Raw genomic sequence first — 27,500 nt, forward strand, 5'->3', positions numbered from 1 at the left:
GACTGATTTGACTGTAAAAGACACAATGAGCCACATTTTTACCTTAGTTTACTACTTTTGGAGACAGCAAAAAGAGGAGTGATCTGATTTTTCTTGGATTTAGTCATAGGCTACATAACAACCATTTGGAGTGTTAAGGCTGATTAAAAAAACCAATGAAGGCAGAAGGGAATGAGCTTTGATTATTCAGTCTGCCAAAGATTGAGGTTGAATATAAGGAGGGAAATGTTCTGATGGAGGCATGTTAAACTTGAGTATGTCACTAAGACAGGCTATAGAATCTTATAAAATGGGGAGATATTTCCCTATGTTTTTGATAGTTTAGATCCACATTTCTCAAAATTATTGGTCTTTGAACCCCTTTACACTCTTAAAAGTTACTGATGACCACAAGGAACTTTTGGTTATGTGGGTTTTTGGTACTGATATTTACCATATGAGAAATTAAAAATGAGAAATTAAAATATTGATCAATTTAAAAATAATAAACCTATTATATGATTATGCAACTAACACTCTCGTGAAAAAGAAGTATATATTTTCCCAACCAACTACAAAAAATTAGAAGAATGACACTGTTTTACATTTTTGCAGATGTCTGACTTACTAGAATATGACAGAAATTGTATAAAGAACACCCGCCTCCACACAGATACGTATTTGGAAAAGGGAGAGGTGTTTTAAAAGCTTTTTTCAGATAAATGTGGATATTCTTATTCGATGCAGTACCAAAACTTAGGAAGTGGTAGTTTCTTAAAAGTTTGTTTCATTGTGGAATCCGAAATCAAATTAATGAACTTTTTTAGACAATTACATTAAAACCCTTTGGTCTGTGTTATTTGGATGGATCTTTCACCCATGCATGAATATGTGACATAAAGTATATCAGTCTTTTGCAAAATATCGGTTCACTAATTTATGCAGATCTCCCAAATGTTAGCATCTTTCATTATCTGATGATAAAATGTTACATTTATTAATGTAATCACCAGTCTCATCACGGTGTTGGGAAGCTGTCAAGTTCACAGTGTATACAAATTTTTCAAAATTCTAATTTTCGCTTTTAAATCTTGAATTTTACTGTTGGTTGCAAATGTCAGGTGTGTCCTTAACAGTGACAGTCTCAGTTCATTTATGAGAAAATGTCTGCCAGATCCCGTCTGAAAATCCATAACTTGTCAGTCATTATTTCAAGTAAACATGGTGGTGTATGGAAAAAGAAGCCAGTTCAGTTCACAACTGACACAGGTGCAGGAGAGCTTTGCTCCAGACGACCGGTGCATATCTGTATGCACCCGCACGCAGCAGAAGTGCTTTACGTGGACTGACCAGTTCAACATAGAGGATTAAAGAGGTGTGTTTTCAAGGAATGAAACCTTAAAAATTAGTAATTTTTAACTGCATTGTGGAACTCAACATTGTTTTATTCTAAGTGTGTGGCTGTGGAGGGAACGGTGATTGCTAGTACTGCTTTGTGTCATTGCCTTTGGGTGTTGCTACCGTTGCTCTCGTACCATCAGTGAATGTCAAAAAAAAAAAAAAAAAAAAGGCAAATAATGTCTTAGCGTTATTTTGAATGGAGTTGGATCTCATAGACCCTGAAAGGGCTTTAGGGCCCCCAGGGGTCCATGGACAACACTGAGAAACACTAGGTAAGTCTTACCCAAAGACTCCAGAGAGGATACCCTTAAGGGTCTTTATGACTGTTGACTTTTCTTCTTTTCCTCTTAGTCATTTTACTTTTTCTTCGTTTTTTTGTCTACTTCCTTTTCCCTCTCCTAGGAGGTGGTCTAGGTGTGGTAGTGGTGGTGTTCACAGATATTTTAGTGCTTACCCTTAGCGAGGCAACATGATCAGCACTTCAATTGTATGAGCTTACTTCATCCTCACAACAACCCATTGAGGCAGATGCTGTTGTTATCCTGACTTTATAGATGAGAAAGCCAAGGTGAGAAATGCTAAGTGACTTGCTCATGGGTAGCATGTAAGTCATGGAACTGGGTTTTTTGTTTTTTTTGTTTTTTTTTTTTTTTGACGTTTGATTTATTTTAGAGAGAGAGTAAGAGAGAGAAAGACAGAGACAGAGTGTGAGCAGGGTGTGAGAGAGTGTGACAGAGTGTGAGAGAGAGAGGGAGACACAGAAACACAGAATCTGAAGCAGGCTCCAGGCTTGGTGCTGTCTGTGCAGAGCTCAAAGCAGCGCTCGAACTCATGAACTGTGAGATCATGACCTGAGCCAAAGTCGGACGCTTAACTGACTGAGCCACACAGGCGCCCCTGGAACTGGGTTTCTAAGTTAGCAACATGATTTTGTCAGCATTTCAGGAAACGGTATTATCTCTCTTGGGTGGTTTTACATCAGCCATGCTCATAAGAGTGGTTTAATAATTAATGACATTTTTCTGACTGGTATCATCACTCCTCAGAGGTTGAAGTAAGTAGGCACTTAAATGAGAATCAGAAATTTACTTGATGAGCATGGATTCAGATTGGGAGAATTAGATAAATCCATTTTTTTGGGTCTATTGAATGCCTACTGTGGCCTAGGTATTATGTTTGTCACAATGACATCAAATGTTTTAAATGCACATATCTAAGGTAGTCTGGTCTGTCCATCTCACAGGAGGGCTATCTTACCATTGGGACCAAAATACTCAGAATCTGTATGCTAAGCTTCCCTCTTCCTTGCACCTTGCTTAGAAGAATGCTGGTCATATTTGCTTTTTACAGTTCCTCTTTTTCTTCTCTTCTGTGGCTGACAGCCCTCTGTATGATTGACACCTTTCTTTTGCTATGTCAAGTCATATGATCAGAGTTATTATCAACTCATATGGACCTAGGACTTGTTCTATTTTTATATCTCTGTTCTTACCCATTATGTTGCAGCTAAAAATGTAATACCCAGAGGGCTACATCATTTCCAGGTTAGGTGGTGGGAGGGGTGCTCTTTATTGTAGTTTCCAGTATTTTCAGTAGTCAGGAACTCTGGAAAAATACTTGATAAAGGAGAGAGAATTGGATTTTGACTGAAAAATAGTTAGGGAATTCTTGCTTTGGTTGAGTTTGTGCCATCTGCATCACTTAGGCAATCCCAAACAGGCTAGCTTGTGAAATTGTAAACTCCATACAGGCAAGGTCTATATGTCATTTACCACTCCATTGCCAAAATGAATGCCAGGTATCAGTCCTTCACACTTGAGCTGTCACGAGGGCTGGGGGCGGTTGAGAGAGTAGCCCCTGAACACTAGTGTGGACTGCTACTCAGACTCTTCCTAAAGAAAAACTCCTGGCACTACTCTGCTGTCATGCCATGTTTTCTCTTCCCTAGCCTTCTGCATAAATTGGTGGCAGGTATAGCCTGTTGAGTTTTATGAGTGTGTGAGTGTTACTTTTTTCCCCCAAAGAGTTGACTTTTGATTGTAGGTTTTAAATCTTGGTTTTTCCAGCACGTGTAAACTTATCCTTTACTCATTGTTAAAAATTAAACTTTTTATTTCTAGATAATTATAGTTTCACATACAGTTGTAAAAAAACAATACAGAGACCGTGTACCCTTTAATTTCTTCCAGTGATAACATTTTGCAAAACGATAGTAAAATGTTACAACCAGGATATTTACATTGATAAAATCCAGGGATCTTATGAGATTTCTCCAGTTTTATATGTGTATATCTGTATGTTCTGTGCAGTTTTATCACATGTATGCCTATGTGTATCCACCATCCAGAACAGTTCCATCACTACAAGGATCCCTAGTATTGCCTAATATTTGCCTTTTTGTAGCTGCATCCACCTGTCTCCTGACCCTTACCCCAGTCTCTGACACCCAGTAACCACTAATTTTGGGGGGAATGTTATATAAATCATAAATCATTAATATTATGTAAAATTATTAAGTGTGTAACTTTTTGCAATTGCCTCCCCCCCCCCCCCCCGCCTCCATTCAACATAGTTTCCTTGAGATTCTTCCAAGCTATTGTGTGTACCATAATTTGTTTCTTCTTATTGCTGAATAATATTCCAGAGCATTCAGTTTTTCTCTTTTAATTCTCATGTGTTCTATTTACCATTTGATAGAATAACTCTGTGGCTATTGCTGATGTTGATTTGGAAGACAGAAAAAATAAGTTGGATACTGTGCAGACTCTGAAAACAGCAAAGACAAAACGGAAAAATTCAGCTCAGTCACCTTCAGGTCAGAGGACCAAAAAGCTAAAAGTTGATGAAGAAGGCAACAGGGCCAGCACCATAGAGAGTGGGCACGAGGCTGCAGAGATGCCGTCCACAAGCACCATGTGGGAAGGTGCGTGCAAGAAGGAAGAGAATGGAGATGACTTTACATTTGGTCAGTCCCCTTTAAAGAAAATGAAGACGGAAACATGTCCCCAAGGGCAGCCTGTGAGGCTTCCAGCAAATGCCACCAATATTAAGGAGGAGGTGGAAATGAACTGGGACATAGTACAGGTATGTGCAGTTGCTTTCTGGCGTTTTAGTTCATTTGATTCCTTTCTGTTTCACTAAGTAGGAGTGGCACTGGCTAAGGAAAGGGTTGGGAGTTTTTAGTTCTCTTTTGTTTTGCCAGTGATTTCCGGAGGCTTTGGGCACTGGTTCCTGTCCCAGGTACGCCGTTGTGTATTATAGCACTCATCATCACATCATCGCCAGCTCTTGAACTACGAGCTATGACCTTGGGCAAGGTTGGTCTCTGCCATGGTGTTGGAGTGAACATGCACTTTGTAGAGAGATTGTACCAACAGACTGGGCCTTCAAAAGTTCATTGTTAAGTTTTTGTTTTGAACTTGGCCTGTGTTTCCCTGTAAAAGTAGGTGAGTGATTAGGTCATTAGCCATTAGTACATCTCTAACTCGTAATGTAATGTTGTAATATACTATAAACAAGGCTAGAAATTTCTTAGGAAAATTCTTCTGAATTTCAACTTGAGCTGCCATTGACTTCTCCCAGTTTCTTGACTGGCTTTGGGAATGGCAGAGAAGACCTGAAGAGTGACTTTTAAAGAGTGATTCTCAACCTTCTATGTGTGCCAACACACTCTGGGGGACATCTCAAACTTAATTATGGCAGTGCCCATCCGGGTAGATAGGCATGACCTCCCTCTTTCTTACCTGTCTTGTGGTGATTCTGATGTAACTTCTTCTGCTTCTGTGAATTACTGCTCTGCAACCTGGGGCCTCTGCTGGCTTCTCAGCCTGGGACTGTGTGTGGGTTACCTTTTTCTTCAGAGGAACTTTTTTTTACCCATGCTGTCTCTTCTATTACCTATTAGTCGAACATCGCCAGTAATTTTTAATTATGATTTTTCTTTTCTCTGGTCCACTAAGGAATAGGATGCTGCCTCAGAGTTTTCTTCTCATCTTTGTTCCTCAACTAAATAGTTCAAAGTTTCTTGGAGAAACAGTGTATAATTAGGCTCCTTTGTATACCATCTTTTTCCTTATTCACTTAAGCCTACAAAGAAATGTTTTAAAAGGATGGTTTATGGACCACCTGTATCCGATTCATGTGAAGACTTTCTTAAAATGCAGACTCCTTGCTTAGTTCCAGTCCAGACTCACAGGGACAGGTGGATATGTCCCACTTTCTTTTCACTAACGCTTACAAGCTTATTTCTGTTATTGACACAGATCTGCCTCTAGTAGTGGACAGTGAGCAGGAGGGGGAGGGGGGAAGGTTTCAAAGACGATGAAGTCTCTTGAAGTGTGGTTGTAAGTTCTTCAAAATTAAGGGCTCCTTACTCTGTGGTACCTTGCTTCACACCCATCCCCTAATCTATGTAACAGAAAAAGAGAAGAAAATGGTCCTGCCTTACCCAGTTGTCTCTCAGTTACAAATAATACAAAACTACTTGTAATGAGTTTAAAATGAAAAGAGTTTATTTATTACCAAGAACACCGAGGTCTTTCAAAGAATGTAAGGGACAAAGTGTGATCAAGTCTCCTAAAGGCCTTGAACCAGAAATTGAAAAACCATGAGGACTTGAGGAAGACACTTTCTCACTTCTCTCTCTTTCCTTTCAATTCCAAGCATTGTTTTCTCCTCCCCTCCCTTGTCGGAAGTGATTTTTGACAGCTCAAACAAGCGTGTCCTTGGAATCTGGCACTCCTTGCTTGTGAATTAGGAGAAGTGGTTGCTACAGCGGCCACCTTCACTGAGCACCCTGACAATGAGTAAGCTCAGCATTTTCTAGGTGGGTTTAGGGGTTGCCTGGGGAACTTTAGGTGTGATTTGCATTTGGGTTTTTTGTTTAACCAGATGTAGTCATCCTTGTCCAACCCTGAGTTACTTTTTCAGACAATTCTTGTGATATATATGGATCTTTTTCATTCCTTTCTTATTCCCCATAAGCAGCAGAGAATAATTTTATCTTGGCACTGCATTCCTGCTTCCAAACATGGTTGACAACAGTGGCAGGTGTTAGGGGAGAGGGGATTGAGAAGAGTGAGATTGACCAGTGCTGAGTCTGATGATCAGGAAGGCCTTGAACCTGTGGGTGAGGACCAGACTAATTGAAATGGCTTTGATATGCATATTATCTGCCACAGAACACAATATATGGCCAAGGTCTTTGGGAAATCCTGAAAAATACTTAGTAAGGAATGGTCAATGGAAATTAATTATATAGAGATTATTAATCATTACTAATTGAACATGTGGGAAATGTCTTTTATATTTCTTTCATTTTGTGTGCTGTTCCCCGTGGCTCCTGCCCACCATGACACCATGACCTTCTGTTTTTTTCCCTTCGTGGTGTGTTTCTCAACTCTGAAAAGTCCACTGATTTTTCAGGACATCACCATCTTGTTTGGGGACGGAAAACTGCATTGCCATTACTTAAGTACTTAAGTTATTTATAGACTTCATTAGAAACATACTTTGTGTCCATTTCTTAATCAGGCTTTGGGGATCTCTGGATCCCTTGAGCAGAAGCAACCTATTCTTCAGCCCTTTCCCCAAAACTACAAATGTGTGGTCACTATCAGAAACTGGTTTTTGTTAAACACATTATATCATTATGCAAATATAATATAAACACCATGACCTTTATGAGAGTTTGAAGAGGTGACTAGCTACAACCAATTTTTGAGAAAAATTAAATGCTTCAAAATGGTGATTGCTATTATATAGTTTCTTTATTTTGAGGGGGCTGGAAGTAGGTGAGTAGAACAGCCACATATAATATATTAGTAAAGTTTGCTAAATTAGGTAGGAAAAGCAAGCCAACCCTCTTTATTAGCCATTTTTCTTGCAGGAAATGATCAGGATGATGGGATGACAAAACTGGGGAAAGAAGGGGGACAGGAAGGAGGTGGGTGTCTCTAAATTGGCTTTTTCACTGTAGTTTTGCACATAAGCACACACCACCCATTAGGTTACCTGTTGTTCCAGGAGAGATTAAGTACAACAATGGAATTAGCCCTTTTTGTTTCTTTAATTCATCTGGTATTTGTGATGGGCTTTAAAAAAACCCCAAAAAACTGAAGGGTGCCTGGGTGGCTCAGTTGGTTGAGCATCTGACTTCAGCTCAGGTCGTGATTGTGCTGCTCCTTGGTTTGAGCCCCATGTCGGGCTCTGTGCTGACAGCTCAGAGTCTGTAGCCTGCTTCTGATTCTGTGTCTCCCTCTCTCTGCCCCTCCCCCACTCATTCTCTCTCTCTCTCTCTCTCTCTCTCTCTCTCTCTCTCTCTCTCTCAAAAATAAAAAACATTAAAAAATTTAAAAAAACCTGTTTTTGAAGTATGTATACGGAAAATTATACTTAAGTGTATAGCTCTTGAATATTTGAAAGTGTGACCATGTAACAAGCTTCTAGTTCAAGAAACAGAACCTTACCAGCATCCTACAGTACTCTATATGGTCCAGTTTCCTGTCGTCTTTCCTATAACCACTATTGATTATAACAGCATAGTTTTTCCTTTTGCAGTCTTTAAGGAAGCTCCTGTGTGTGATAAAATAAGTGATATAATAAAAATAAATAGACCAGGGTAAAGAGAACAGCAGGGATCAAAAGCTTTTCAGAAAGGAGGTGTCCAACTGCTGATTTGGAGATGATTTTGAGTAGAAAATTGCATCTCTCAATTCTCATTAGGGTTGAATTTAATTTAGATGTTCTTTTAAAATGTAGATGCTGCCCGGGTGATTAAAGCTATAGTTTGTTGATACCCAGATGTTTCCTTTTTTAACTGAGGGAATCGAATATAGATTTGGAGAAGTAAATCTCAGGACACTCTGGGAGAAGTCCATTTTGTTGGAAGTTTAGACACCAGAGGGCAGTATGAAGGCACCATGTTTCATCTCTAGTGGGATTCAGGAAGAGAAGTGAGGATGTTTGATTAATTTATATTTTTGCCTGAAAAAATCATCTTGCTTTGCACACATCAGATTTTTGAAAAGGTAATATAGCTTGTGGAACTTTAGGCAATTTAACTTTTTTGGACCTCAGGTTTTCTGTCTCTAAAATGGGAGCACTAATACCTATCATATAATTTGAATTAATGCTGAATAAGTGAAAATGTTTAGAACATAATAAGCCTTATTCAAGTGTTAGCTTCAAATGACAGTCACAAAAGGTGCTTCTATTATTTAAGTGTTAGGGTTGAAAAAAATCTTGAGACTGCCTTCCTTTTTACTTTACTCTCAGTCTTATCCACCAGTTAACTATAAATATTATTAGATATTAGCAAATGTGAATAGTTTAAAAGTAAAAACTATAGTATTTCTCTGCCTTACCCCTACCTATCCCTAAGGTTTGGTCTCTGCTTTTAACTCCTTTAGTTATGTCTTTGTTGTTCACCTTGTTCTTCTGAAACACAGATTTCTGGGCCCCACTCAGAGTTTCTGGTTCAGTGGATCTGGGTGGCATTCAAGAATTTGCATTTCTGACAAGTCCCCAGGTGATGCTTATGCTACTGGCTTGGGGACCACACATTGTGAGCCACTTGCTCTAGTCCACAGATCTCATTGACTCGTAAATGTCACAGGGTTCATAGGGGGATTGACTCAACAACTGCAATTCAGTAATGAGCAGATCATTATTGAGTGGGTTACTGTTGAGTATAGAATAATGTTCAAACCTATATGGAATTCATCCCCTATCTCCATCCACCTTTCCATTTTTCACCTCATCTCAATACCCCTTGTACATTTTAGCATTGCTGAACTTAGAGCAATTAAAAAAAAATTTTTTTAATGTGTATTTATTTTTGAGAGAGAGAGAGAGAGACAAAGCATGAGCGGGGGAGGGGCAGAGAGAGAGGGAGACACAGAATCCGAAGCAGGCTCCAGGCTCTGAGCTGTCAACACAGAGCCTGATGCGGGCTCAAACCCACGAACCGCGAGTCATGACCTGAGCTGAAGTCAGATGTTCACCCGACTGAGCCACCCAGGCGCCCCTGAACTTGCAGCAATGTTAAAATGTGCAGTGGTTTCTCATCAGTGGCTTTTGATATGCTGTTCTCTTCCTGGAATTCCTGCCCCTATTGGCTGCCTGGAGATACTTTCATTCTCTTTGGTGCTTTTCCATCGCTGCAGAGTTAGATGTTTCTACCTTTCATTTGCTCTTAAAACAATCCATATGTGCTTCTGTCAGAGTACAGATCACACTATATTTCAACTTGTCTGACTGTCTTCTTTCTAGCTTGTAAGCTCCTTGGGAAGAGGGACTTGGTTTTTTACATTTGATTTTCACTGGCTTGGTATGGTTATTGGCATATAACATGAGCTAAAATAAACGTTTGACTAAATTAAGACAGAAGAAATTGGGTGATTTGGAGGCCCAAGCGTGGTGACTGCTTATGGAGGGAGTTCTCTTGTCTTAAATTTCAAGGAGCAAATCTATACAAGCAGCAGCATACACTCCCTTAACACATATGATGCTTCTGGATTTGTTAGGACCTAGTATGACCCAGATGTGGAAGTTGGACTGAGTTGGAGCCCCTTTCAGTTAACGGTAGCTGAGGTAGTTTAGGGTAGTGGGAACCCATAGGTTGCTGTAACAATCACATGGTTCCAAAATAATGAGTATTTTGGTCATTTTCATTTCTGCAATCTATCTTTCAGAATCTGGCCTATCTTTTAAGAAAGGGCCAGCTGAAATACTACCCCTGGAGAAAGTCTTTCTTGATTACCTTTCTCTTCTCTGAAAACATTATATCACTGGCACATCCTGTTTTATTTGTACTTATTTACATTAACGTTTGTTCTCCCTTCTAGATTGTTTACTCCTTTAGAATAGTGATATTTGGAACCACACTTGGGAAGGGATTTTATTTATTTTTTTATTTTTTTATTTAAAAAAAATTTTTTTTTTTTTAACGTTTATTTATTTTTGAGACAGAGAGAGACAAAGCATGAACGGGGGAGGGGCAGAGAGAGAGGGAGACACAGAATCGGAAGCAGGTTCCAGGCTCTGGGCCATCAGCCCAGAGCCTGACGCGGGGCTCGAACTCACGGACCGTGAGATCGTGACCTGAGCCGAAGTCGGACGCTCAACCGACTGAGCCACCCAGGCGCCCCGGGAAGGGATTTTAAAACTGTGCCACAGTGGCTGGACTTTTACCAGTAGGTAGATAAGAGTCATTGGAGCCTGTGTTCAGAAGAAAAAAAAGAGAAAAAAATACAGAATTCATTATGTCTATGTTTTAGAAATATAATCAGGGGCTCCTGGGTGGCTCAGTTGCTTAAGTGTCCCACCCTTGATTTCGGCTCAGGTCATGATCTCACAGTTTGTGGGAGTGGATCCCTGCCTTGGGCTCTGTGCTAACAGTGCAGAGCCTGCTTGGGATTCTCTCTCCCCCTCTCTCTCTGTCCCTGCCCTGCTTGCATGTGCTTGCATGTGCTCTCTCTCTCTCTCTCTCTCGCTCTCTCTCTCTCTCTCTCTCTCAAAATAAATAAATAAACATTTAAAAAAATGCATAGAAATATCAGCAGTAATGCAGAGGCTGAGTGGAAGGCATAGAAAACAAAACTGCTCTGTGGTTCAGATAAAATAATGATACTAGCAGAAAGGGAACTCGAGAAGAAAGAAAAGACATTTTAGAAGTTCAGTTTGCTTCCTTGGTGACAGATGAGATGGTCATGATAGAGAACACACAGCGATACTGAGGACATTGATTAGAATGCTTTTGGTTGCAATAAGAGAAAACCCATCTCAAACTAGCTTAAGCAATAAAGAAGATTTATTAACCTGTATAATAAGAAAGTTTGGTCATTGCACTGAAACAGTCTTTCCACGATTATCTTAGCGCTGCCATCCTCAGCTTCAGGAGTCTAACATGTACAAGCTGTGTTTCTCCAGAAGAAGAAATTGTACCTGGGTCCGGAGTTGAACCTAGATTTTGAGCTTCATGCTGATTGGACTAATCTTTCTGGCCACACTCTGGCTGTCAATTATAAAAGTCATTTTTTTTAAAATGTTTTATTTATTTCTGACAGAGAGAGAGAGAGAGAGAGAGAGAGAGAGAGAGACAGAGCATGAGTGGGGGAGGGACAGAGAGAGACTGAGACACGGAATCCGAAGCAGGCTCCAGGTTCTGAGCTGTCAGTACAGAGCCTGATGTGGGACTCGAACTCACGGACCGCGAGATCATGACCTAAGCCGAAGTTGGACACTTAACTGACTGAGCCACCCGGGCGCCCGTCTGGTTGTCAGTTATAAAACAACTGTGTTATACTTGTGGACAAAATGCTGTGAAGGTAGAGTTGAGGTCAAGTGCTCTCAAGTCGCATGGCTGCTACATAATGAGAAGGTGTTGTTGGAGGAGATAGCCATAATATTCCTGAGGCTTTCTGTGGTGGAAGATGATGTTGGCTGGAATAAGAAAGAAACAGGAAGAGGTTCAGGTTTGAGAAAGCACTGATAAGTGATTTTTGGAGGGGTCAGGGAAGATAGCAAGAAGAGCATTTCTGAATGAGGGAGCAACCTTAGGAAAGCCTCTAAAGAGGGAAGCAGCTGGGCTTGTTCTAGAATTGAGAAAAAGCCTTTGGGGCTGGCATCTAATAAGGGGAAGGGGAAGGCTGGAGGCTTATGTTTTTTGAGTTGTGGTAAGGAGTTTGGATTCTAAATGTACTGGGAAATCATTGAAAGGTTTTGACCAGTCAAGTGACATGATCCAGTATACATTTTAAAAAGGTAATTCTTGTTGGTTCACGGAGACTAGACTAGAAGGGATTGGAGTGGATGCAAGAATAGTTGAAGGCTCCTAAGTAGTCCTAGATTGAACTAGGTGGGTATGGGGAAGAAGAAATGAAGAGCAGTGATGAACTAAAGAAATATTTTGCAGTTAGAGTCAAATGTACTTGTGATACAGTATATTTAAGAGTTGAAGTAGACAAAAGGGTTAGGCTCTTAGTTTTCTGGCTTGAACTGCTGTTTGGATGTAATAAGGGGAAAACTAGAGGAAGTTTCAGAGGAAGATCACTTTGTAAATGCAAAGTGTGAGATGCCCATTATGTTTTCAAGAGAATGTGTCAGGTAGTTGGCTAAACGACTTGAGCTTACGTGGAAGAGAGCTGAGGCCAGAGATGTGATGTGGGGGTTCTCACTCACCAGAAGCTGGTATTGATACATCCAAGTGTTGATAAGATGTAGGCCTCAAAGGGCGACTGGGTGGCTGAGTCGGTTAAGCGTCCGACTTCGGCTCAGGTCATGATCTCGAGCCCTGCGTCAGGGTCTGTGCTGACAGCTTGGAGCCTGGAGCCTGCTTCGGATTCTGTGTCTCCCTCTCTCTCTGCCCCTCACCCACTCACACTTTGTCTGTCTCTCTGTCTCTCTCAAAAATAAATAAACATAAAAAAAAAAAAGGTGTAGGCCTCAGGATTTAAGATTCCCAGTAGAGTGAGAGTGTACTTCATAGTCTCTGGACTACAGCCTTTTATCTCGTCTGTAGTTTTGAAATTCATTCTGTTTTGTATATTAACTTGATTTTGTTAATGAGTTGATTATGATAATTCTTTAATATTTTTCTGGGTTTTTTCCTTTCCATTTTTGGCTGATCTTGGGCATCAAGATTGAAATAATAATAAAACTTAATGCCTTATGTATTGTGCTTTGAAAAATCTTCATTTTTGAGAACAGTTACTGAAATTTGCATTTCCCTGTCTCTTTTTTTCAAACTGACTTTTCTGAACTTTTTTGCTTACATGTATATTCTGCTGAAACCTATAGGTTTGTTTTTTAAAAAAGAATTATTTCACATATGTAGTGTATGTGCATGATACAAAAGATTTATAAAAGAGTTTTCCTAATTAAGTCACCCACTTACCTTTTCTGAAAGTAAGCCATGTTCTTGTGAATCATTCCTTATCAGTTCACATAAGATTAGTTGCATGGTATTCTACTCTATCGTGTCATGATTTATTTTTTAGTTCCCCATTGTAGATTTAGGTTTTTGCTGACTTTTACTATTCTGGAAAAAGTTCTTCAAAAAATATCATTATATTATTATTATTATTATTATTATTATTATTATTATTAAAATGTTTGTTTTTGAGAGAGAGAGAGCTGGGGGAGAGGGGCAGAGAGAGAGGGAGACACAGAATCTGAGGCAGGCTCCAGGCTCTGAGCTGTCAGCACAGAACCTGACACGGAGCTCAAACTCAAAAACCGTGAGATCATGACCTGAGTTGAAGTCTGACTCTTATTTGACTGAGCCATCCAGGCATCCCCAAAAATATCATTATAAATAATATAATTTTCCAGGGGTATGACTATATCAGGATAAATTCCCAGGAGTGGGAATGCTGGGTCAAAAAGAGTTTATGCATTATACGTTTTGATAGATACTGCCAAATTGCACTTTCTCAATAGCAGTGATTGAAAGTACCTTTTACTGTCACTCATGCCAACACAGTGAGTTACCAACTCCTTGATCTTCACTGCTAATCTGAGAAGTGAAAATTGTGTCTTATTGAGCCCTGTAGAACTTGTTTACAGAGTGGCTTTGATTGGATTTTATTTAATTAGTAAACTGACTATTTTATGGTTGCCAGTACATATGTATATTTTTTTAAACCACAGCAAGTAGTTTCTAAGTGACTGGAGAACGATTATTTCATGCTATATTTAAACCATACGTTACAATATAGATGTGTAATTTTCAGAATTTTAAATAACTACATATCCTTAATTTGCAGGTTTTATCTGAGAGAACTAATATTGAACTTTGGGTTTGTGCCAACATTATTCGTCTCTTTAATGACGATAACACAATTCCCTTCATTATACGGTATCGAAAAGAACTCATTAATAACCTTGATGCTGATTCCTTGAGAGAAGTTCGACAAACCCTAGAGGAGCTCCGGTAAGAAACCTGGGAAGGGATGAATGTACTGTGAGTGGAAAGAGAGCCCATGAGCCAGTGAGGAGAAATAGTGAGGAAGTGAATGGCAGCATATTTCAGCAGTTACGCTGTTTTATTTTCTTGAATGGTCTGAATATAGTCATCTTCTGACAGAGAAAAGTCAGCTCTGTTTTCCTTATTTAGGTGTGCACTCCCTCTGCTGGAGTGTTTGTGCATAGCTTGAGTGCACATGGGGAGAAAGGAGCTTTGCATTAAAAGTGTGCACCTGAGAGTTTGACCCCATATTCTCTCAGAAATGACTGTGCATAACGGCAAAGGAAGGACACTTCTCCACAAAAGGAGAAAGGCACCTCTCCACAAAATACTTAATTACAAAGAAATAGAGTGCCTGCACCATGGAGAAACCCACAGATACTATCAAATGATCTAAAGTCATAAGTAACAGTACAAATGAAAAGTACATTTTAGTCTGAATCTTCAACAGCTTATTTAAAACTTCCCTCTTAAAACTATAAAGTCCCTAAATGGACTTTTTGGCAGTATAGAGTTTGGTGGGAAATATGTCTATTTCCTTTTTCTGTTCTTTTAAAGGGCATGGTAGTTTGATATTAATGGGTTTTACGTTTTGTGTGGTTATAGAATGAAAAGCACCCTTTAAAAAATTATTACTCTGGTCTTACTGTAATAACTCAGAAATAAGCATACAAAGACTATCAGATTAACTGTAATTTTTAGTAGAGTTTATTAAAACACTCTTCACCATTTCTGCATTTATTGCATGTCTCTTACATGCCAGCCACTGTGATATCAGTGGGTGTGTTCTTCAACTTTATGACAATGTATATAGTCTTACCATCAAGCCATTCTAAAAGTGCTAAAGGTTATTTTTACAACAAGCCTAATAACCATCCTGTGATTTCAGGGGAACTTGCAACTCACTAGCATTTATTTCTACATCTTTTGTTGACTTTCTTTTAGTGCCAGGAGGATTAAAATGCTAATTGTGGAGAGTTACATTTCATTGAGAGGCAAATCAATTAGCCAACTCAGTGGTATAAATGACTAGTTAATCAGATTCAAGTCTTCTAGGACCAGGTTAGTATAATAAGGCATCAAGGGATATGAACTGGAGACCCAGACTTCTAACTGCTGCCCCTCTACTCCGGCAGATTACTGACATGCAGACTTGTCTACCCAGTTTGACAGCTTGTCCTATTTTTTAAAAGAACCCTTAATCTGAGTTTTTATGTAAAAAATTTCTGGGTCAAACAAAACCATCTACAGGCCACATGTAGAAGGCCAGTAGTTTATAAATTCTGAAGCTTTCTATTTAGGTGAAGGCAAGGTAATGAGGAAAATCTGAGGATTTGGGGATCTGAAGTTGGGGAAAGTGTCACAAACAAGCAAGAATAGTTTGTTTTAAAAATTAGAGGTATTCTAATAATATTTGGTTGTATGGAGAACAAATGGAAACTTAATGTCAAGATTATTATTATTTTTTCTTTATCTATAGAATTACTTCTGCAAAAGAGTTAATTCTCTGGGTATCTATTAATAGTGAAATGTATTGAATATTAGGAGAAGAATAGTTCTCTGAGTGAGTGAGAGCATTGACTGGGGCTTGGAAGATCTTTTTATATTATATAGAGATTTGGTAACGAGTTATGGTCTTTATTTTTTTTAAGCTCAGCATTTTCTATTCCTGGAGCACTGCTTTTTCAATCTGTTAATTGCTACCCGTAAAGGAATAGTGAAACTAATTTAGTAGGTCATTACCACTTTAACAAAAATGAAATAAAGAATAAAAAATGTAAGACTGCAGTTTATGTAGTAAAAGTAAATAGTGTTTCATGAAACTGTTTATTATACGTTTATATAACTTTACTATATATATTTATGTTATGTTTATATAATTTTATTATATATGAAATTATATATGTGTATATAATATATGCCAGATTGCAAAGTAAAAAATATGTTTTATTGATGGTCTCTGTTAAAAATGTGAATGAAAGAGGTTGATTTTGGATAGTAAGAAAAACTTCCTGAATTTTCTCTAAAGATGCCTTTCCTCCTTTTTATATGAAGACCAGTAGTTCATTGGCCTTTTGTCAAAATGACCCTGGTGGGCTTCAGCCCCTGAAAATAGTCTTGGGTTACCAGGAATGTAAAAGATACATCGATTGTAATCGAAGAACTCATGTGCCTCCTCTTTAATTTACCATCTTCTCTCTTTTTTTTTTTTTTCTTTTTTCATAAGTAGATTTAATTTTTTTCCATCAACCATTTCTAATAATGTATATTGTCATCTAACTTTTTTCTATTATTTTAGCAATTTCAGTTGCTAAATATAATGATAAGATTGTACATTCACAGTACAAAATCATCATAAAGTGGTGGAACAACTGTGCCTTTGCCCCTACCTGTACTTCGATTCCTGGTATCAGCTTTTTTCTCTGTGGTATCCTGGCTCTCTCCATTGGAGAACTGTGTTCAGAAACCAGTTATGGATGGGTGTTATGCATGCTGAGCCTGAGTGGTGATACCCAGTAGCAGTGAGCACATCTAGCACCCATAACTTGGTTTCTATGTACTATTCGTTTGATTGCAGGGCCGGGGCAGAGAAAGTAAAAGCCTGGAGTATCTTGTGCCAGAGAATAAGAAAGTACTCACAGAATGATGGGGACATGTCTAAAGAACACAGAAACTAGCTTGAAGAGGTTACTTCTGGTCAAATTTGGAACAATTTGAGCATCAAAATAAGTGTTAGTAATGGATTATAAAAAAATCATGAGTCCATGGTGATATAAATAAATTAGTGAATAAATTGAGAGTTTAGTAAGGAATGGGATAATTAAATAGTTTCAGAGCACCTCTCCACAAAATACTTAATTACAGAGAAATAGAGTGCCTGCATTGTGGAGAAACCCACAGACACTATCAAATGATCTAAAGTGATAAGTAATAGTACAAATGAAAATTATTTGCTGCCTAACAGGATGTAGTGATAAGAACATGGCATTACTCTGTTACAATATTCCTGGTCAGAGATAGACCATCTGAATCAAACTGTGAAGAAACATCAGAGAAACTCAAAAGTGTAGGACATTCTACAAAACAATTGGCCTGTAACATTCTAAAGGATCAAGGCTCTAAAAATCAAGGGGAGACTGAAATACGGTTTCTGCTTGAAGGAGACTGTAGACACATGGCAGTTATATACAACCCACTCTTAACTGAATTCACTATCATGGACATTATGGAAATACTTGGTGATACTTACATGAGGTCTGAGGATTAGAATATAGTAATATATCAATACCCATTACCTGATTTTGATGGCTATATTGTACTACACTTGATCTTAGCCAAAAGGCCGAGAAGCGATTGATGGCTATATTGTTACATAGGAGGAGATTCTTGTTTATAGAAAACATACACTAAAGTATTTGGGTGAAGGTAACTTATCCTCAAATGGTTCAGAGAGCGAAAATGTTTTTATCTCCCCTATAACTTTGTTGTAAGTTTGAGACAGCTTCATAAAGGATGTTTTGACATAGAAGTCTTGTATATTATGAAAGTTTTTATTTTCAGGGCTGTTGCAAAGAAGGTTCATAGTACAATCCAAAAAATTAAGAAGGAGGGGAAGATGTCTGAGTGCTTGTTAAAAGCCTTACTGAACTGTAAAACTTTTGAAGAACTAGAACATGTGGTAAGAAACTCTTTTAATCTTTTAATATAATACCTACCTAAGTATATAATTATATGGATCTTTTTATAGTTATAAAAGATCTGGAAATAAAAAGCTAAAATCATCAGCCACCGTTATTTAATTCAACAAGGTGTTTATTCTTTATTCAATAAATATCTATCAAATGCTTTTTTGTGTTTTCTAAGATAGGTGATACACAGTCCTTGTCTCCAAGGCATTTCCAGTTAAGTGGGGGACAAATGAAAGTAGGTTATGGAATTGAATTGGGAAGCCTAAGGGGGAATGCTGAGCTGGAGACCTAGCTGTGAGCGTCTTCAGCATGTGGTTGGTATTTATAACCAGGAGAATGGAAGATTTCACTCAGGGAGAGTTTGTGGGTAAGCAGGTCAAGATAGACCATTGAGGAACACTAACTTTTGAAGCACGGGTGGAGGAAGGGTGAGCCAAAGGCGGAGACATGGAAAGAGTGGTCAGAGAAATAAGAGGAGAATCAGGAGATGATGACATCTTGGAAGACTAGGGAAGAGAGTCTTAGAAGGAGGTAACGATCAGCAGTTAAGTAAGTAAATGTATCAGTGAAGCTTGGCAAGGTGAGGACTGAAAGATGTATATTTGGTAATTAGGGGATCATTGTGGTTCTTTGGGTTACGACTTTCAACAAGGTATGTGGGCAGAGAAGTCTGATGGCTCAGGTTGAGGAGTGAATGTGTCTTAGGCAGTGGAAGCCTTGTGTATTTGCAGCTTTTGGAGGAGCTCCCTTGGGTTGAGGAGAGGGCCTTACAGTTCTTTCTGTCCAGGCACTGAGGTTTTTTTTTTTAAATAAATAAATATTCAATATTTACTTAATATATAATGAGAGAGAAAGAGACAGAGTGCAAGCAGGGGAGGGGCAGAGAGAGAGAGGGGAAGACACAGAATCTGAAGCAGGCTCCAGGCTCTGAGATGTCAGCACAGAGCCTGACGCGGGGCTCGAACTCATGGACCTTGAGATCATGATCTGAGCTGAAGTCAGATGCTTAACCGATTGAGCCACCCAGGTGCCCCCGGCACTGTTTTTGAGATGAGTGAATCCAAATAAATGCCTAATGTCAAGTGTGTAGAAAAGTATAAAGAATCAGATGAGGAACAACCATCTTTGTATAGCTAGTAGTCTCTGGTTAGTATTAATTTGTCTCTGAAGGGTTGAGAAAAGGATGTCTTTAGCCTCCCCACCATGTCTTCTAATTGTGTGTTTTAATTTTAACTTTTGCTTTTTAACACTGAATGGTGTGGTGTATTTTCTGACTTTTTTTTTCCTCCCCCTGCAGTCAGCTCCATATAAAACTGGGAGCAAAGGCACTAAAGCCCAGAGAGCAAAGCAGTTGGGATTAGAAGGAGCAGCCAGGACACTGCTTGAGAATCCAGGGCAGCTCAATCTGCTATCTTACATTAAACCCAACATAAAAGGTACCAGCTTTACTTCAAGAGATCATCCCTGTTTCTTTTTCTTTTTCTTTTTTTCCAAATTTGAAAACTATGTTAAAAAAATATTTCATTAAGTAATGACTATACAAAAGAATATTATAGCATATAAAGAATAAATAATTCTAATAAAACAAATCCCCATATACCTCCTGCTTAGCCATCCAGCTTCTTCTTTTGATGAAGTGCCTGTTCTAGTCTTTTGCCCATTTTTATTTTGTGTTGTTGTTTCTCTTTTCTTATTAATTTATAAGTACTTTTTAAGATATTCTTTCTCAGTTATGTGTATTATAAATCTTATCTCCCAGTTTGTAACTTCTCTTTTCACTTTCTTTATGCTGTCTATTAAATAAAAAGAAAATAGAAGATCTTAATTTTATTGTAGTTGAATTATTAATCTTGTCAATTTTGCTAACCTTTTCTTTTAAGATAATTGCTTTCTTTTCCTTTTTAAATAATTTTTTCACATCCCAGTGTTATAAAGAATGTCCTATATTATCTTTTAAAATACTCTGTTTCTAAAAAATTATTTAATTACAAAAGTTGTATGTATTCTTTAAAAAGAATTTCAATGATTCTGACATACATGAGTTATAAAGTGAACGCCTGCTTCCACACTTCTACTCTCCAGGTGTAAAGTTTCTTTCTTCTGAAGTGTATCTTCCTCTCCTTTTGTGTGTGTGTGTGCACAAGAGAGAATGAGATGGGAAGAGGGTAAGAGAGAGAATTCTAAGAAAAACCCAAGGAAAGTGACAACTGATGCATGTCAGGATACATTGGTTTTATTGACAAAATAAACCCTAGAGTGAGAGCTTTGAGTAAGCACGGCTTTTTTTGGGGAGTGCTCTGACAGGATGGGATGGGGAGATTGGTGCTCTCCTAATTCCTGCACTCATTCTAGTTTCTTTGGCCTTCTGTTGATTCTTTAGGCTGGGAGACTTAAGTGTCTATAGGGGGCAGTCTCTGATAAGAAATTCCACAGTATGTACTACTACACTGTAGAGAATCCTAGCATACTGTAACCTGTGTTCCTTTTAAACAATTCAGTGTGAGTTTGTTATTAAAAAATTAAGGATGAGTGTCTGTAAAACTCCGTATGTCTGTTCACATACAAATACACTTATCTTAATCTCTGTTTCGAAAAAGGCAATAATTAAAAGAAAAAGCAAATTAGTATTATTTGTGTTTAGAGATGGGTTGAAATGAGTAAAAGTGAAGTTTGTTTAATTTTTTTTTTAATTTTTTAATGTTTATTTATTTCTGAGACAGAGAGAGACAGAGCATGAGTGGGGGAGGGGCAGAGAGAGAGGGAGACACAGAATCTGAAGCAGGCTCCAGGCTCTGAGATGTCAGCACAGAGCCCGACACGGGGCTCGAACTCACGGACCATGAGATCACGACCTGAGCCGAAGTCGGACGCTTAACCGACTGAGCCACCCGGGCGCCCCCCTGTTTACTTTTTTAACGTGTGTTTTTTAGTTAGATTTTCAAATGATTGCAAATTTAATGTTTTAATAGTAGCTGAGACTGTATAGACAAGCATGAAGGTCAGCCACAGTGGGAACTTTCTTGGCCAGTGATAGTAGGTTTTCTTAGAATCAAATGTTGGAGTTTTCGGAATATCAGATGCATAAAGTTTTGTTGTCTGTTCTTATTTTTCTCTTATGGTCGATTTCTTTTCCTTTTACCCCCTTTGGTACAAAGTTTTCCTTAGTTCACTCATATACTGAATTCCTACTGGATAGGTTTGATAACTGTATCTCTGAGTGGCTATATGTAGTGATGCTCATGGACTACATGGTGATGACACTTGGTGATACTTCTGATAATGCGGATCGGTCAAGGCTTATTGCAGCTAAGGTAGTATTAGCACATGTATTGGACTTCCTGTTTGCTTTATTCCCTTTTTCTTTCACTCTTATCATAAATGTCAAAGAATTACAATTAATTCCAAACAATCTAGGTACTGGTTTTTAAAGTTCGCTTGGAGTGTTCTTTTCTTTGCTCTTTTAGGTTATCTACAGACTCATGATCACCCTCAGATCTCTTATTGTTTCTCTAAAGAAGTATTTTCATCATTCCCATCATTTCTCAAAGAAATGTCTAAGAAACCAGATATTTCAGTGTGAAGTAGAAGACACTTCTTGCCACAGACCAACAAGAATTTGATCTGAATCAGAAACATATAGATGCCACAAATGGAATACATCCTAGAATTTCCAGAATATCCCTGTTTTGTTTACGAAGAGAAGTAGCTGATTGCTCTGTTGTACAGAAGAGGTAGCCTTAGTGCAGATAAAGTGAAAGAAATGTTGGTCCTTCAGTTTTTGTTAAATTTGTGGAGCTTTGAAGAATCTGTGGCTGGAAAGCTTTCACTACAAGAAAGGAAATAAGATTTTTGGCTCCTGTAGTCCTTATTTTCTCCTGATTTCATTGAGGTGCTAAACTTTGTGGACTTACATTATTCTTGGCTGTATTAAGCCCCAATGGCCGAGTCTTTCTGATGGAAGAAGGTGCTTTTTAAAACACACAAGACTCCAGTCTTTCTCTTGAGAGGGCTTATGTAATTTGGATGAGTCCAGTGATTGATAATTTCTACCTCCCACTAAGAACCACTGCTCTAAGAGTTCAAGGCACCTCCCCAGCAGTGTTGGTTTTTTGTTTTTTGTTTTCCTTAAACTTGAATGAGTATCAGAATTATCTGGGATGCTGTGTAACACAAAAGTCCCAAAGCCTAGGAATCTGTGTTTGTAATAAGTACCTAGTGTGATTGTATTCTGGGGTCCTTAGACTATAAAAACATTGCTCTAGAGCTCTAGCATAATTTTAATTATATAAGATTTATTAATTATAAAAAGTTTACAAATTGTGTTCACCCAAAATGATGGGGGCTTTTCAGAGGTCTTTTGTTATAATAGCAAAATCTATAACTTCCTCTTTCTGTTCTCTCTCATCGATGGTTGTTATTGGAGATGGGTTCCATCTTCACTTTTCACTTATCACCCTGGTATTCTCATTAAACTTTGTGTAATGATGCTGTGAGGTGCTTTGGGACTCCAGGAGTTAGTGCATAGTGACTGGTTTTCTAAGATGAAGACTGATCTAGGGAGATAGCTTACCAAGAACAGACATTTATTGACTGCTTACTGTATGTCACAGCTGTTCTAGGTCCTTTACATATACAGCCTTCTACTTCTCAAAGGTAATTCACTCCTGAAAATCCCCTCATGGGGAAATTCTCTTAAAATGTAAACAGAATTTGTATTAATTTTAATCGTTAAATTCCTTTAAAATAAATGTAGTTACTCAAGATTAGTTATAACAAAACTCAACAGCGCATTTCTCTTTGTTAATGACTCCATAAGTCTGTCCTCCTGTTCTCTTCGTCTTTTGTACCTATTACTCATTAAAATTATGCTCTCAGAAAAACCTACTTATGATACTTAGTGCTTGTGTAACTCAAGCTTTAATGCAAGAAAAAAAAGAAGCTTTAATGGAGATAGAACAATTAAGATAGAAGAAACGGAAGAAGGCAATGCAGATGATTTCTCTCAATGTATATAGAAATTGATATCACAGGGGCTATAATGTTCAAGAGTCACTGCTATAAATTAGCAAACCGGAAGCACTTAGAAAGAACATAACGCACCATTGGTAGACAGTTCAACTATGAAATAGATGAACAATCACAAATAGCTCTTGTTTTGTGCTCCTGAGATTTGAGAAATTCAAGTGGGTCATTAAAAATGTGAGTAAACGCCTCAGAAGTCAAAATAAGAATATTAATAAAATTACTATTTGTAAAGGATAATTTTTCTAAGTGGTATGAAATGGTATATCTTAGGTTATGACTCTGTTAATACATATTTCCCATAATACATTTAACCTCTGTAAATACTTCGTGAAGTAGGTACTATTTTGCATTTTTATAGGAAACTGAGGCACAGAGAGGTCAAGTTACTTGCCCAAAGTCAGACATTTGGTAAGTAGTGAACTAGGATTAGACCAGGCAGATGGTTCTAGAGTTGCATTTTTCACCATTAGGTTATATGGTATGTAAAGGTCCTGTATTCTTGCTTTGGAGACTTGTTACTTTTTTTTCAGAGGTAAACTGGTCAGTGCTATGATACTTTTCTGTCTTAAGTTTTTCCATTTAAGGGTTTATTTTGACTGGAATAAATTTATTGTGATTTAATTATAGATTAAAAAAAAAAAACAAAACCAATCTGTAGTTCTTGCTTTTGTTTTCCCTCTTACCCATTTCTTAAAGGACTTTCAGCACTCCAGGATATTGAAACGGGAGTGCAGCATATTTTAGCAGACATGATTGCTAAAGACAAAGACACGCTTGACTTCATTCGGAAATTGTGAGTAACTCTTTTATAGAGTTCTCTGCTTTGTGGACTCATGCTGGTAAAGGTCATATGGTTAGTGCTAACACCAGTGTTCATTAAAAACTTTATTTTTGGACTGTTTTTTGGTAGCAGAACTCTTTGTTCAAGCAGCAGAGCCCTAATACATAAAACAGATAAAAGTAAAGTTGCTTTAATTGAATTCTAGGCAGGGCGTCTGGAACTCTGCCTGCTCATCCTCCTTACACTGAAACCCCTCAATGGAGGGCTGTGAGGAACAGTTTAAAAACTATTGCGTGGTTACACAGCGTGTGCTAGAGAGATCCATGTTCATTTAGAGCGGGTGGCATGCTTTGTGAACATATGTGATGTGTGTACTATACATGTATTATATAATATCATTTAACTTTAATAATAGGTAAAGATAAAAGTGTTGACCTCAAAATGAATTTCAGCTGATGGAGAGAGCAGCTTATCCATGGGATCACAGTCCCAATTTATAAGAGATTAAAACTTCATGACCTAAGCCCTACTTGGGCCTTTGGATTTTATGCCTCATTAAAGAAAGATATCTCAAAACCCTGTTTTAATATATTTTTCAGCTGTGTATCAGCAGACAAGACAGGGTTTTCCAGCAAAAACCTTTATGCTCTTACTCTTTCTCCACATCCCTGGCTGAGTGAGGTGTGCAGAGGAGAGGAAGGGGGAGATGAACCCGTTGACTACCATCGCTTGTCAGGGTTTTTGTTAATCCAAGGGAGAGAACTTTCCTATTTCCTCAGTGGCCCTAGTAGGAATGAGTCAGAGAAGGAGAACTGCCCGGATTTTAATTGTGTTTTTGTAAGTAATTACACTGCTGAATTTGGCCTGTCATTGGAAGCTGTCCCACCACATCCTCTTGTTTCCCTTCTTTTTAGCTTTTACTTGGCTCTGACTGCTTCACTCAGTGGTTAGGAAAGATATCTAGACTAGAATTATCGATCTGGTATCTGTAGATACCAGATGGTATCTGAACTGACATAGGCATTTTATAGGAGGATTGATATACACATAGCTCTGGAGGACCTATGCTAGCATGAATGGGCAGAGTCCTCTTTTGACGGGTCAGTACATTTTTATAGTTGGGCATCATTTAAAAATTTTTCATTTGGTAATGGCTTAAGTTTTTGCTAACGTTATTTCCGTAAAAGGTGTTTCTTTACTAAGGCATAGTAATAACTATGCCTTAACTTTTTTTTGTTAATTTTACATTAATAAAATGTATTTGTAACTGCTTGTTTTGTGCATATTTATCTGAACAGGTGCCAAAATAGGTATATTTGCATCCAGTCATCTCTGGCAAAGGTGTCCTCAAAAAAAGTAAATGAGAAAGACGTTGATAAGTTTCTGCTCTACCAGAATTTTTCATGCAACATAAGAAACATCCAACATCATCAGGTAAATAAGGAAACTGCTTATCCATGCTGATAGTAATAATAATGATGATACTTTGAATTTGCCTACTACTTTGGTTTTTAAGGAATTAAAGTTTTTAAGGCAACCATTTTTTTTTTCATATAAATTCTTACAATATTGTCATATCCTTCCCATTTCAAAATGGGGTAACTCAAGACGCAGAAAAGTTGCTAACATTGAGAATTATTAGTAGGGCTGACAATACACTACTTCAGATATTTTGACTTTCTGGCTGGTGATCTTTTGTATTAGACTTTGCTTCTCAGTGTGCTTGGATTTGAGCTCAATTCTGGATCTTTTTCATATGACATACAAATTAGAGGTATTCTGATTTAGAATAAAGTATGAGAGATCTCACTTAGTTGTATAAACATAGTTGTTTTATCTCAGTGTTTTAATTTCATTTTTCAGTTTACTGATTTTTTTCCTAATTGTAGTCATAGGTTGTCTCTACAGTGTATAAAGTGGCTTTTATGTCACATAGGGGAAAAAAAGATTATTTACAAACTGAAATTTTAATTACTGTTTTTTACCTATGTAGCTACTTGTACCAGTGTTCTTTATTTCTTTGCATACTTTTGAGTAATTGTCCAGTGTCTTTTCATTTCTGCCTAAAGTAATTCCTGTAACAATTAAATGTAAGGCTGGTCTATTAGTGACAGACTCCTTCAGTTTTTGTTCATCTCTAAGGTCTTAATTTCTCTTTCTTTTTTAAAATATATTTTTAATTGTGATAAAATACATGTAACATATGTGTTTAACTTATAATTTTACCATCCTGGTTTTTTTTTTTTAACTTTTTTTTTTTAATGTTTATTTATTTTTGAGACAGAGACAGAGCATGAACGGGGGAGGGTCAGAGAGAGAGGGAGATACAGTATTCGAAGCAGGCTCCAGGCTCCGAGCTGTCAGCACAGAGCCAGATGCAGGGCTCGAACTCACGGACCGTGAGATCATGACCTGAGCCAAAGTCGAAAGCTCAACCGACTCAGCCACCCAGGCGCCCCATTTACCATCCTGTTTTTAAATGTACAGTTCGGTATTGTTAAGTATATTCACATTGTTGTACAGCCAATCTCCAGAACTTTTTCAGGATATAGAATTCGTGGTTGACATTTTTTTTTTCAGCAGTTTGAATTTATCATCCCACCGTCTTTTGGCTTCCATAGTTTTGATGAAGAATCAGCTGTTGATCTTACTGAATCCTTAACACATAATGAATTACTTCTCTTACTTCGAGGATTCTCTGGCTTTAGGTTTGGACAGTTTGATTATAATGTGTCTCACTGTGGATCTCTTTGAGTTTATCCCTCTTGGGATTTATTATGATTCTTGGGTGTGTTGATGAATGTTTTTTTATCAAAACTGGGAAATTTGGGGCCATTATTTCTTCAAATATTCTTTCTGCCTCTCTCTTCTCTCCTGGGTCTCCTGTTATATGTATGTTGGTATACTCGATGGTGTCCCATAGGTCTCTCAGACTCTGTTTATTTGTTTATTTTTCTTCTCAGACTTCATAAATCACAATTGACCTATCTTCAAGTTTGCTGATGAAATTCTGCTTCCGCTTGCTCAAATTAACTATTGAACCCTTTTAGTAAATTTTTCATTTCAGTCATTGTAGTTCTTGGCTCAGAATTTCTATTTGGTTTCTTCTTATAATTCTCAACTCTATTTATATTCTGTTTTTGTTGAGACTGCATTCTCTTAATTCCCTTTAGGTCTCTGTCCATGATTTCCTTGAACTTGGAGCATATTTAAAACAGTGGTCTAATTAAGACTAATGTCTGAGCTTCTTCAGGGATAGTTTCTGTCAGTTTCTTTTTTTTCCCCTGTAAATGGGTCATACTTTACTGTTTCTTTGTATGCCTTGTGGTTTTATGTTAAAAACTTGACATTCTTAGTGTTATACATTGCCAACACTGAAAATCAGATCTTCCCCCCACCCCCATCCTTGGTATATGTTGCTGCTACCTTTGGTGGGGAGGTTTGTTGATTTTTTTTTGTTTAGTGCCTTCTGAATTATTTTTGAAACATCTGTATTCATCTTTGTCATGTGTGACCACTGACATTTCTTCCATTAGCTTTGTGGACAGCTAGTTATTTGACAGAGGTTTTCTTAATGCCTGGAGCCAAAACAAATAACAAACTCTCCCCAGTTCTTGCAGATTGGCTGTGTGTGGGTAGTCCTTCAACATTGGCCTAG

At 37.9% G+C, this 27,500-nt stretch overlaps 1 protein-coding gene and 1 pseudogene across 3 annotated transcripts in view; one reads left to right on the plus strand and one right to left on the minus strand.

The window, feature by feature from the left end:
• SRBD1 (S1 RNA binding domain 1) overlaps positions 1 to 27,500 on the plus strand; it is a 203,974-nt gene that overhangs the window by 12,341 nt on the left and 164,133 nt on the right. For all 3 annotated transcript variants that reach the window (XM_060607037.3, XM_060607099.3, XM_060607042.3), the window contains exons 4-9: positions 4,078 to 4,464; positions 14,148 to 14,314; positions 17,909 to 18,026; positions 19,334 to 19,472; positions 23,758 to 23,854; positions 25,141 to 25,276. In XM_060607037.3, coding sequence (XP_060463020.3) covers positions 4,078 to 4,464; positions 14,148 to 14,314; positions 17,909 to 18,026; positions 19,334 to 19,472; positions 23,758 to 23,854; positions 25,141 to 25,276 — 1,044 coding nt within the window. The remainder of the gene's footprint in view (positions 1 to 4,077; positions 4,465 to 14,147; positions 14,315 to 17,908; positions 18,027 to 19,333; positions 19,473 to 23,757; positions 23,855 to 25,140; positions 25,277 to 27,500) is intronic.
• LOC132672876 (U2 spliceosomal RNA) lies at positions 17,598 to 17,702 on the minus strand (annotated as a pseudogene).

This window comes from Panthera onca, chromosome A3, assembly GCF_046562875.1.
Source record: "Panthera onca isolate mPanOnc1 chromosome A3, mPanOnc1 haplotype 2, whole genome shotgun sequence".
In the NCBI taxonomy this organism is placed as follows: domain Eukaryota; kingdom Metazoa; phylum Chordata; class Mammalia; order Carnivora; family Felidae; genus Panthera; species Panthera onca.